General features: G+C 50.4%; 1 protein-coding gene and 1 long non-coding RNA gene across 7 annotated transcripts in view; one reads left to right on the forward strand and one right to left on the reverse strand.

Moving 5' to 3' along the window:
• The window catches only part of ST8SIA5 (ST8 alpha-N-acetyl-neuraminide alpha-2,8-sialyltransferase 5), a 78,868-nt gene extending 73,908 nt beyond the window's left edge, over window positions 1-4,960 (reverse strand). For all 6 annotated transcript variants that reach the window (XM_084964992.1, XM_021092612.2, XM_021092609.2 and 3 more), the window contains exon 1: window positions 4,519-4,960. In XM_084964992.1, coding sequence (XP_084821118.1) covers window positions 4,519-4,649 — 131 coding nt within the window. In that variant the 5' untranslated portion in view covers window positions 4,650-4,960. The remainder of the gene's footprint in view (window positions 1-4,518) is intronic.
• Window positions 4,815-12,209, forward strand: LOC146406268 (uncharacterized). The gene is made up of 3 exons (XR_014808284.1): window positions 4,815-6,132; window positions 6,980-8,397; window positions 11,962-12,209. It is a non-coding gene; the product is annotated as an uncharacterized LOC146406268 (long non-coding RNA).
• The last annotated feature ends 248 nt before the right edge of the window (window positions 12,210-12,457 follow it).

The following is a 12,457-nucleotide window of genomic DNA, read 5'->3' on the forward strand; positions in this document are numbered from 1 at the left end:
TTCCCACTTAGTGCTCCACAATCCAGCCCCCAGCTACACACGAGTTACACAGAATTACTCAAGTCTCCCCTGAACCTTTTTTTTTTTTTGGCCTTTTTAGGGCCACACCCACGGCATATGGAGGTTCCCAGGCTAGAGGTCCAATGGGAGCTACAGCTGCCAGCCTACACCACAGCCACAGCAACCTACACCACAGCTCACAGCAATGCCAGATCCTTAACCAACTGAGCAAGGCCAGGGATTGAACCCGCAACCTCATGGTTCCTAGTCAGATTCGTTTCCACTGCACCATGATGGGAACTACCTCCTCTGAACTTTCAAAACCTTGTTCAAACAGGGTTTCAACCCCCTCCCTTCCACCTTTTTCCACATCAGCTTATAGAAGTTCTCGGGCCAAGGATCGAATCTGAGCCACAGCTTCGACCTACACCACAGCTGTGGCAACATCAGATGCTTAACCCACTGTGCCACAGTGGGAACTCCTTAGCTCCCTATAATCTTTTGGGTCATTCTCCTTTCCTTATATTCCCTTCAAACGCCCCCATTCACACTAAAGACATCCTGATTCAATAGGGCTCCCTCCACATCCTTGTCCACACCTTCAGAGTGGCTTATGTATGTGTTATGTACCTTTCTGTCTTCCCCATAGACTGTGACCTCCCAAGGACCCTGGACTGTCTGTCTTGCACACCCTTGTGGCATTCAGAGGGGAAAAAATCTTCATTAAGCATTTGTTCAATCAAGAACAGACACGGGGTGTTCCCATTGTGGCACAGCCAAAACAAATCCGACTAGTAACCATGAGGATGCAGGTTCAATCCCTGGCCTCGCTCAGTGGGTTAAGGATCTGGTGTTGCTGTGAGCTGTGGTGTAGGTTGCAGACGCAGCTTGGATCTGGCGTTGCTGTGGCCGTGGTGTAAAGCCGGCAGCTGCAGCTCTGACGCAACCTCCATATGCCGCGGGTGTGGCCCTAAAAAGCAAAAAAAAAAAAAAAAAAAAAAAAAAACAGACATGAAGCCAGGAAACATTAGGAACACACTTCACAGCTTTGTTTCTTTTTTCATTTATTTATTTTTTTATTGTTATTTCCCCAATACAATTCACAGCTTTGTTTCTTGCGCACCTTCTTCAGGAGAGATCCTGAGCCCACTGAGCCACCTGCACTGCCCCAGCCGCTCCCTCCTCCTGCACCCGCTTCCTCAAAGTGCCTACTGTACAGCACAGGAGAGGCCAGGGCCCTGAAGAAAGAAGGCACACTGACTCACACCCCCACCTCCTTCCAGCAATCTGTCCCTGAATCTCACTGCAACAGCTGGCCCTCTTTGTGTCCCTGGGCTCTTTGTATCATGTCAAACAATGAAGGCTCTGGACCCAGCTCAACACAGAAGCAGAGAATGGCCACCTGCATGAATCCCTGGCTCCAAAGTGGATCTGCCCCCAGTGCCATGTTCTCCTGACTTTTGACTCAGCTGTGACAACAGCTCCTGCCTCTCCTCTTTTCTAACCCTTCCTTACAAGGCCCAGAGAGCCTTTCTTCTAGTGGCTTTAATCACACCACTACTCTACTCAAGGATCACATGTGGCTCCCTATGGCCTAAAGAACCAAATTCAAATTGTCCTTCCTAACCCACAAGGCATTTCACTGAAGCCACTGACCCAGTGTCACATCTGTCCCCTCCTTCCCTACAGTCCCCCTTACACCGGTGGGATCCACGTCTTCACTGAGTCTCCTGCAATTCCTACCCCTGTGGGCGGGCACGCACATACCCCTTTCATTCACTTCCTCACTATCGAATATTTGAGAATTTGCTATGTGCCAGGCACCATATTGAGTGCTCGGGGCACAGCCAGGCACAAAACAGAGAAACCCTACCTCATGGAGCTTTCCTCTAGAGCAGGGTTTCTCCCCCTCAGTGCTGCTGACAAGTCTGGGGCTGGAAAAGACGTTCTCATGGTGGGCAGGCTCTTAGGGCAGCATCCTGAGCCATCTCCCTGGCCTCTGCCCTCTGCCCTCAAGATGTCAGATGCTCTTCTCTCCCACTGTGACAACCATTGCCCGGGGCACAACTCTGCCCTTGATTGAGAACCAGAGGCCTAGAGCAGCCGATGGAGCCTCTTACAAATCATCTGGGGAGCTTGTTAAAAAGCCAGAATACGGGATTCCACCCCCGGGCAGGGGCCCGATAACCTGCATTTTAAGGGCCATGCAGGTAACTGTGAGGCAGGCTGTTCCAGGACATCTGCTGGAGGAACACTCAAGTGTTGAGTGTTGCTAGACAGGAGATAGACCAATAATCTCGTCAAGTCAATTCATTACAATTATGAGATGTACAGGAAACTAGGTGGGTAAACAGGTGCTCTTCATGCACCAGTGTGGCAGCCACAACTTGGCCCAGGGTCAGGGCAGCCTCCAGGAACACCTAAGCAATGATTAAGACAATGATTTACAGTGCAGATAGGACCAGACCAGGAGAGGTGAGAGGAGTTGGTGCTAAATCTCTGCACCTTTGCTCCTGCCCGCTTCAGTCTGGATGTGTGCGTCCCCTCCATCTACCCAAATCTTCTTTCTTCATGGACCCACTCAGTCCCACCTCCTCCAGGCAGTCTTCCATAACAACTCCAGCCCAGTGGTGCCTCCCTCCTCAAATATTCTCACACTCACTTCCTATCTCATCTGTGGCCATCTTGCCTCCCCAAGGAGAGGTCAAGCCCCTTGAACACCAGGACCACATCATCTTTTTTAAAGACCCCACAGTGTCCCTCCAGGATGGAGTATGTGCAAGTTTTGCTTGCTTGATGGGATTCACCTATTTCTTGGAGGAAGGCCAGGCTCTGAGACTGAGCGGGTCAGGGTCTCTGAGAGAGAGTAGGAAACAACTGGTATACCCGTGAACTCCATGCAGCTGGCCCATCAACCCAGGATCAGGAAGGGCATGCCAGGGCAAGCACTTAGAAGCTGAGCAGCCGTTTGTCACAGGGTCAAATATTCTCCCACAGCGGGGATCCCGGACAGCCGGGACAGCGCCGGCAGCTCTGGGTAGGTGTCAGCAGGGGGCAGGAACCCAGAGCCACCCTGCTGAGGAGCAAGTGCAGCAGACAGTGGCCGGTGGGGCTGCAGCAAGCAGGTCATTTGGGGCCCAGCTGTCCTAGCACAGGGTCATTTGGGAGTGGCAGGAATCAAAAGAGGCAGACCCAGTGGGCTCTAGCAAGCCAGGCGACACCCAGAGCTCGTCAGCTGCCCTCAACCCGAGAAGAAAGCTCTCTGGGAAGGTCAGAAGCAGTGGTGGGTTGGAAACAAATGTCCTGGCTCAGGGGCCTCATCCTGCTCAGCTCTGGGCCGTGGAGCAGGAAATGGCCCAACCACTGGCCTTTCCTCCTCGGAGCTGAGCCCCAGCAGCAATGTCACTCTCCCATCCCTGGGTGCAGCCCAGAGTAGGGGCACAAATGACTGATGTGGTATCCAAAGGATGAAAAGAGAACAACTGCTTTATTATCTGGAAGTTCAGAGAAGAGGCTGGGATGTTTATGCTGCCAGCCAGGCATTTTGTTTTCTATCAGCCTGGGGGGAGGGACATCGAGAGTTGGAGACGCCGAAAGCAAAAGAAAAACCCCCCAGCAGAAAAGAAAGGTGGGCTCTTTCCCAAAGAGGCTCCGAAATGGGAGGATCCTAGGGCAGCCCCCTCCCCAGGCTCTGGAACCAGGCAGAGTGACCCAAAGCGTCTCCCCCTCAGCCAGCAGGGAGGGCCAAAGAAAACAGTTGATATCTCTTACACTTTGTGCAGACACAGGGACTGAGGCTGCGCCTGAGTTTCTGCTCCTTCTCTTAAAGGAGTTTGCCTGTGGATAAGGTGGGTTGGGAGCAGAGCCCAGGAGGGGAGGGTTAACTTTTGCTGCAGATCTGACCTTCTGCAGAAGGATGGGAAAGAACCAGCTGTTTCAGAAGTAACCAGGTTGTGAGTTTCACAGATCCAGGGGTTACTGGTTTATAAGAATTCACTACCTCTGTCGCATCGTCCTGGCCCACTAGCCCCCAGCTAGTGTGGCACTCGTCGGGGGGGGGGGGGGGCGGATATGCTTTTTTCCCCAAGGGCCCCCACAAAAGTTCAAGAGCCAAGAGCTAAACCTATCCTGTTTTGAACCCTCCACCCCCAGCAGCCAACCATAATGGCCATGGCTCTATGGATTGAGGGACACCGATCTGACCCCTGCGCCGTTCGGGGCATTCGAATGGATTTATTGTCAGCTTGGCCGCTCGGAATTCCAACCTATTCCCTATTTTTCACGACAGAACAAAGTTGTCGGGCCCCTCAGGTCAGCGCTGGGCAGGCGTTCTCTTCCGGCTGAGAGAAGAGACGCGCTTCGGAGCACGGTGACCCGAACCTAACGCGGCGGTGCTCGAGCCTAAGTGCAGACCCCACGGCAGCTCACCCTGGGGACGCCGTGATGGACGCTGCGGCCGCCACCTAAGGGCTAGTCCTCAGGTTCTGCGCACCCGCACCTGCGCTCGGACTTTCTTACCTCTTGATGTAGTTCCTGCCATACAAGATCTGTTGCAGCAAGGTCACCAAGGCGAAGGCGCAGATGAAAATGAAGAGCAAAGTTCGGTTCCCCAACAAATCCCGACTCGCCGAAGGGTCCGCGTAGCGCATCCTGGCGGCTGCTCTCGCACCGCGAGGCGCGGCGGGCGCCGGACGCCTGGGGGTCCCCGCAATCACGCGCCGGGCTGCGGGGCCCCCGGGGGCGCGCGGCCCACCAGGCGCCTCTGGCGCGGTCAAGCGGGTGAGAGACTTCTCCCCGCAAAGTTTCCGGCTGGCAAAGCCGGCGCAGGGGCATCAGAGCGTCGCCTGCGCCGGGGCGGCTGTCCAAACAGGGCCGGCCTCTGGGAGCTCGACTGCAGCCCCTGGCCTTCTGTCCGTAAGCCTTTATCTCCCGGCGCTGGTGCCCGGCAGCCTCCGGTTTCCCTGCGGAGGGGCGACGCCAGGTGCCCGATCCCGGGCGGCCCCTCCTGCCGAGGTGGCAGCCAATGGGGAGCTGGGCCCCGGCAAGGTCCGCCTGTGCGCCCGAGAGAGCCGCGCACCGCCCCCTCCGGTCCGGCTTAGGAATCGGTCGCCCTGCGCTGTGCCTGGCCCGGGCGGGCCACGTCTGATCCCCGGGCCCGCAGCGAGGGAGCGCGACGGTCGGCCTTCAGTTCTACAGATGGGAAGTGGGGGACAAAACACCGGGACAGTCTGGCTAACCGCAGGCGAGCGATGGAGAGGGGGAGGGGTGGAGCGGAAAACGCCGGGTTTGAAGCATGGAATTTAAAAAGGAGGCAGGAAGGGAAGCCGAGGTTGCGGAGCCCGGCTGGCTGAAGGGGAGTATTTGCATGCGGGGCGGAGGGCACTGAGTCACCGCTGTGGCCGCGTCCTTGCGCTCTCAGATTTCTCCGGAGAAAGCGGAGCAAGGTCAGCCGGGCAACCCTTCAAGGACGGAGGACTCAGCTCTGCATGCTGATGGCCTGCGGTGCTGCCCGCCCGCGCCCCGGGCGCCCAGCTCTTGCGAGGAGGCGATTCAGGGTCTCTCCGTCCCTGCCACAGGACTCCTCCCCCGCCCCAACCGCAGCTCTCGGCTCTTCGTCAAAGACCTTGTTGTCACTGAGACACTGGGACCTTGTCTCATCCTTGGAACCACTCGTAAATCTTAGGTCAGGCAGCTGGCCGCCTTCGGGTACCACAGTCCCCCAAAGCTTTAATCACTAAGTCTAGAAACGTCTGCGTGTCAAGAGTGCGCATCAGGGAAAATAAACACCGAAATGCAATGCTGAAGTCGTGCCTCTTCAGAAATCCTAGCCCCTAACTGTGCTTCCATCCTCCCCTTCACCCCTCACCCGCCCCCCTCACGCCCAGCGACAGCCCTGGGAGCCTGGCACCGCAGAGTGTCCTGCCGCCCGAGAGTCACGTGCCCTCAGCAGTCACCACGGAGCCCTCACCGGATGAGTCTAGGGCGCCCCCTCCCAGGGCCCTCCAGCCAGTCCAACACGCTGGTCTCCGCATTGAGTTGTTTGCCCGTTGAACTGGAAAGACCCAGGAACCCACGGTTAAATCTCATGATTCAGTTTCCACCAATATCTTGGAATCTGTGTCCATTCACAAGGTGAGCCCCGTGGACCCTGTATCAAATAAATATTATCCATGAGATTGCCAATAGGCTTTTTAGCCAACTAAAGAAATAACACAAAAACATTTCGATGGCACTTTTTTTTGTTGTTTTTAGTTTCTTGTGGGTTCTTCTACCCCTTTAATTATTTTTAATAGTTATTTCCCCAATACAATTTTTTTCTACTGTACAGCATGGTGACCCAGTTACACATACATGTACACGTTCTATTTTCTCATATTATCATGCTCCATCATTAGTGACTAGACATAGTTCCCAGTGCTACACAGCAGGATCTCATTGCTAACCCATTCCAAAAGCAATAGTTTGTATCTATTAAGCCCAAGCCCATTATTATTATAATCTCCATGTTTGGTGTCTTGCACATCAAAGTGCTTGCTCTTGCATATATTAATGAGTTAGCACCTCCTAGCCTCTGGTTGACCAATTTTACAATCATTAGGTTCAAAACTCTAGTTGCCCAGAGTAGCTCACCTAGCAAGAAGTCTGGCATCTGAGAGGTTGCTCTTTCTCCCATACACACAAGCAGGGCTGGCTTCCAGGGAGTGGAACCAGTGCTGTATACCCCACTTGCAGCCCTGGCTTCATGTTCCACTCTTGCTGTCTCGAATTCTTATTTTTTGAACAAGGATTCCAGTATTTCACTTTGCAATGGGCCACGTAAATTATGTAGCAGGTCTGGCACATGGACTCAAGTTAACAGTGTTCTAGTTCTTCATCTAGTTGGCTTTCACTTTGCAAAGTTCCTAAGGTCCATCACCATCTCCAGGCAACTCACTCTTCTATTTCCTTTCCTATCTTGCTTATTCTCCACACCCCTCAGGTACCCGCTCTTTGGATGCACATTTGGATGCACATTTCCTTGGGAAAACAAAACGTGTCTATTTTAAAATAATAAATCCAAATTCTTCTAAAAATGTACAGCTTGCTGAGTTTTCACAAGGTGCACATGCCACGTGACCAGTGCACATAGATCAAGAAACAAAAACACTGGGAATTCCTGTGGTGGCTCAGCAGTAACCAACCTGACCAGTGTCTATGAAGACTCGGGTTCCATCCCTGGCCTCACTCAGTGGGTTAAGGATCCGGTGTTGCCATGAGCTGTGGCGTAGGTCGAAGATGTGGCTCAGCTCCTATGTTGCTGTGACTGTGGCGTAGGCTGGCAGCTGTAGATCCAATTCAACTCCTAGCCTGGAAACTTGCATATGACTTGGGTGCGGCCTAAAGAGAAGGGGGGAAAAAAAAAGAAGAAGAAGAAACAAAAACATGGAGTTCCTGTTGTGGCTACAGGAAGGGACCCAAAGTTAAGGACCCAAAGTTTTCTCTATGAGGATGCATATTTGATCCCCAGCCTCGCTCAGCAGGTTAAGGATCTGGCATTGCCATAAGCATGGTGTAGTTTACAGATGTGGCTCAGATTGTGTTGCAATGGTTGTGCCGTAGGCCTCAGCTGCAGGTCCATTTTGACCACTGGCTGGGAACTTCCATTTGCCACAGGTACAACCATTAAAAAAAAAAAAAAAAGTTCATTATCAGTCCCCCCATGACCCTCTCCTGCTCCTTTCCAGTTACTACCCTCTCAAGAGGAACTACTGTGTGACTTGTAACACCAAAGTGCAGTGCTCCCTGTTCTTGCTTTTTGTACAAATGGAATCCTACATTACATGTTCTTTCATGTCTGTCTTTGCCCACCATCGACTAAGAGATTCGTCCATGTTATCGTGTAGTTGGCAGACTTCTAAGATGGTCCCAAGGTTCCTCATCCTCTCTTGCCCTTACAGCCTCTCCCAGCTTCTTACCTGAACATTAATCTACATGCTGCTATAAAGGCATGTTGCCAATGTAGTAAAGCTCAGATCAGCTGGCTTTAAGATACGGAGTTCATTCTCAGTAGGCCTGATCACATGGGCCCTAAAAGCAGATGAGAAGAAGTATGAGAAGAAGAGGAAGAATGAGCTGTGAGAGGGACTGACACGAGGGAACGTCCTCATTGTTGGTTTTGAAGTCCAAGAGGTCCATCCACACGTCAAAGGCTGCAGATGCCCCTAAGAGCTGAGATTGGCTCCTGGGACTTCAGTCCTCCAATTGCAAAGAAGAGCCTGAATTCTGCCAACAACGCAAGTGAACTTGGAAGAGGATCCTGAGCTCCACCATCTACACCTCTGCTTCAGCCTGTGATGCCCCCAGCAGAAAACCCAGCTACACTGTGCCCAGATTTAAGACCCACATGGTTGTGAGCTGGTAAGCGTGTGTTGTGTACAGCTGCTAAGTTTGTGATAATTCGTTTCACAGCAATGGAAAACTAATGTCTTGCATGTCATAGTTAGTTTATAGATATAGTTTAGAGTATAGCATTGTTGAAATGAGGCACAACTTATTTATCCATTATGTTTTGTTTTGTTTTGTTTTGGTCTGGTTTGGTTTTAGTTTTTTGTCTGTTTTAGGGCTGTACCCATGGCAGATAGAAGTTCCCAGGCCAGGGGTCGAATTGGAGCCACAGCCACAGCCACCAGCCTACGCCACAGCCATGGCAACGCAGGATCTGAGCCTCATCTTCGACGTGTGCTGCAGTTTGTGGCAAGGCTGGGTCCTTCATCCAGTGAGTAAGACCAGGCATGGAAGCCCCATCCTGATAGATACTAGTCAGGTTCTTTACTCACTGAGCCACAAGGGAAACTCCTCTATTCTCCTGTTGATGGACATCTGCGTAGCTGCCATCAGGAAACTTCCATGCATGTCCTTTGGTGAATATGTGCATATCTGTGGTGTATCAGGATTAGAAGTGAATCTGCTGGGCGATGGATTACTTATGTTCAACTTTAAAAGTTTTCCAAAGGAGTAAGTTATTTCTTCATAGGTAATTTATTCAGAATTGCCATGAGAACTGGTCCCCGCCCTAGCTGACACTAACTAGCTCATGTAATAGCAAAAAGCCCACTAAGCCAAGAGCCAAAATAGTCAATAGGAAATAACAGCCTTAAACCCTGGTGCTGACTCTCCCCAGTGGCTGGTCACCCACATGAATCAGCAGCGAAGAAGACTGATGCCGGCATTAACCACAGATAGCACTCTGTGGCAGTACAGTTGGCCCTCCATATCTGCAGGTTCCACAAACTCACAATTCAACCAACCAGGCCTAGAAAATGTTTGGGGGGAAAAGCCCTCAAATTCCAGAAAGTTCCAAAAAGCAAAATTTGAATTTGCTGTGCATCTGCCATTACTTACATTTATTTACCTTGTATTTAGAACTATTTAATAGCATTTACATTATAGTAGGTAATATGAGTGATCTAGAGATGTGCATAGGTTTTATGCAAACACTATGCCATTTTATTTATTTATTTATGTCCTTTTAGGGCTTCACCTGAGGCATATGGGAAGTTCCCAGGCTGGGGGTCAAAGTGGAGCTGAAGGTGCTGGCCTATACCACAGCCACACCAATGCCAGATCTGAGCGGCATCTGCAGCCTATGCTGCAGCTTGCAGCAATTCCAGATCCTTAACTCACTGATGAGGCCAGGGATCGAACCTGCATCCTCATGGATACTATTTGGGTTCTTAACCCACTGAGCCACAACAGGAACTCCAGACTATGCCATTTTGCATAAGGGACTTGAGCATTGGCAGATTTTGATGTCCATGAGGGTCCTGGAACCAATCCTGAAGATACAGAGGGATGGTCCCATCCTTTTTTTTTTTTTTTTTTTTTGCTTTTTAGGGCCATACCTGCGGCACATGGAAGTTCCCAGGCTACGGGTCCAATCAGAGATACAGCTGCTGGCCACAGCCACAGTCACAGCAACGCCAGATCCTTAACCCACTGAACGAGGCCAGGAGTCGAACCCATCAACCTCATGGTTCCATTGGATTTGTTTCCACTGCCCCACGATGGGAACTCCGGGATGACCCTGTTCTAAATGGGAGGTATTTCGATCGCTTGATTCTTTGCAAACAATTAGCAAATCGTCCAGAGTAAGTCTGCCGACGCTGCTCTTTGGATCCTAGTGGCGTCTTAAACCTGTCTCCACAGGAAGTCAAAGAAATCTCTTTCACATGCCCATGATCACAAGCATCTGTGATGGAGATCTGGCAACGTGGAGGTCTGTGGTCCCTGTTGTTTCTATTAATAGGGAACCAGGTTCCATTTTGAGCCAAATTGATATTCTGATTGTAGAACTGCAGCAAACACTCAGAAGGCCTTGCACACAAAGGAGTAAACACATGGAGAACTGATCGCTCTGCCAGATTCCGCAAACACCATTTTTATAGCCTAATTGCCAGGGATGGGGACAGCTGCCTCATTGTTTAAAACACACACTCACGCACAATTAAGCCGAGAACAAATGTCAACACTGGCACAGTCTGCTAAATGACTGATAACTGATGGGCATTACTCATGTTGTGAGCATTGTCTCCAATATAAAATGGAAAGATTCCTATTTTTGAAAGATCTTAGAGGTTTCTACTGGTTTAAGAAAGCTGGATTTTCTATCATATGGCACAACTGCAACCTGCCATATTATGTAAGTGACATTCCACCCATGTGCTCAAGGAGGTTGTGATAAGTACATGCTGTTTTTGTGCCTCTTTGTATTTGTGGGAACAAGGAGGCTGACTCCTGGTTTGGAGACACTTTGCCTATTATGAGGGGGGTCTTGTAAACGCTGAGCAGAAATGCCCAGGGATGCTAGAGTTGCCATTTGCATGGGTAGCTGCAGACACTGGATTCTACACCATTGGTCTCATTTCCAAAAAATTATTGTTATAGACTAGAACTATAATTTAAACCCCAGAATGCCCATGTGGTTCGGTGGTTAACAAACCTGGCTAGTATCCATGAGGACGCAGGTTGGATCCTTGGCCTCGCCCAGTAGGTGAAGGATCTGGTGTTGCCGTGAGCTGTGGTGTAGGTTGCAGACACAGTTCGGATCTGTGTTGCTGTGTCTGTGACCTAGGCTGGCAACTGCAGCTCCAATTGGACCCCTAGCCTGAGAACTTCCATATGTGGTGGGCGCAGCCCTAAAAAGCAAAAAAAAAAAAAAAAGAAAGAAAGAAAGAAAGATAGAAAGAAAGAAAAGGAAAATTAAACCCCTCGTCAGTTCCCTTATGAAGTTCCAGTTTCTTTCTAAATAACTGATCAAATAGTCTTGAATATGGATATGAAGTCACCTTTTGACCTTCACATCTCCAACCTGAGAAACATCCTCCTTCTGTCTTAGTGTTAGAGTAGGCAGATAGTTAGGCATGAGCAGAGAAGGGGGCACAGGGCCAGGTGGCAGAAAGCCACACATCACACAAACAGCAGAGTCCATGGGCAGATACAGAACAGCCAGAACCTCCAGCCTGATAGGAAACCCCACCTTTTGGGATGATAGGTGCCCTGGAGGCAGACAAAGAAAGGTGGGAAAGAGGCGAATCTCCAATGTCTGAATGTAACCTGTTGCTCATTACGTCCTCATTATAATACAATTATAATAAAATTAGCTATGCAAATAAGAAGGAGCCATCCTACGCCAATGCCATGACACTGCCAATAAAACCAAATAAGAGCAAAAATGCCTCCTCCCTTGGAGAAGGTGGAGCTGGGATGAAAATTAAGGCATATGACTCCCAAACCCCACCTACCCAGGGAACATCCTGCCCTGCCCTTACAATTGGATGCCCTATATAACTGGGGTGCCAAAAAACGCAGGGCAGCTACTCACCTCTCTGCCTGCCTCTCCCTAAGGGGTGTATTTCTCACTTAAATAAATCCTCACTTTTCTTTCTCATTTTCCATCTTGTTTCTAATTCCTTCCGCAACAAGACAAGAACCTAACCTTCAGGAAAATCAACACCACTTCCCAGGTGTCAACTGACAGAAAAGCGCACAACGTAAAATGTGAGTTAAATTTTATTCGGGGACCCTACTGAGGACTACAGCCCAGGAGACAGCCTCTCAGATGGTTCTGAGGAGCTGCTCCAAAGAGGGAAGGGAGGAGCCAGGATACAAGTGAACTCCTTCGCTGGGAAAAACATGTATTCAAGTATAAAACGATGACTGCGAATCACCAAGAACAGACATCTCAAGCTAATTATTTTATTTTATTATTTTATTTTTGTCTTTTTGCCTTTTTTAGGGCTGCTCCCACGGCATATGGAGGTTCCCAGGCTAGGGGTCAAATCGGAGCTACAAGCTGCCAACCTACACCACAGCCACAGCAACGCCAGATCTGAGCCATGTCTGCAACCTACACCACAGCTCGTGGCAACGCCGGATCCTTAACCCACTGAGTGAGGCCAGGGATCGAACCTGCAACCTC

This window comes from Sus scrofa, chromosome 1 (genome assembly GCF_054392235.1).
Source record: "Sus scrofa isolate SSC_HxYL_T2T_F1_AM1 chromosome 1, Sscrofa_HxYL_maternal_Yorkshire_Landrace_v2.0, whole genome shotgun sequence".
In the NCBI taxonomy this organism is placed as follows: domain Eukaryota; kingdom Metazoa; phylum Chordata; class Mammalia; order Artiodactyla; family Suidae; genus Sus; species Sus scrofa.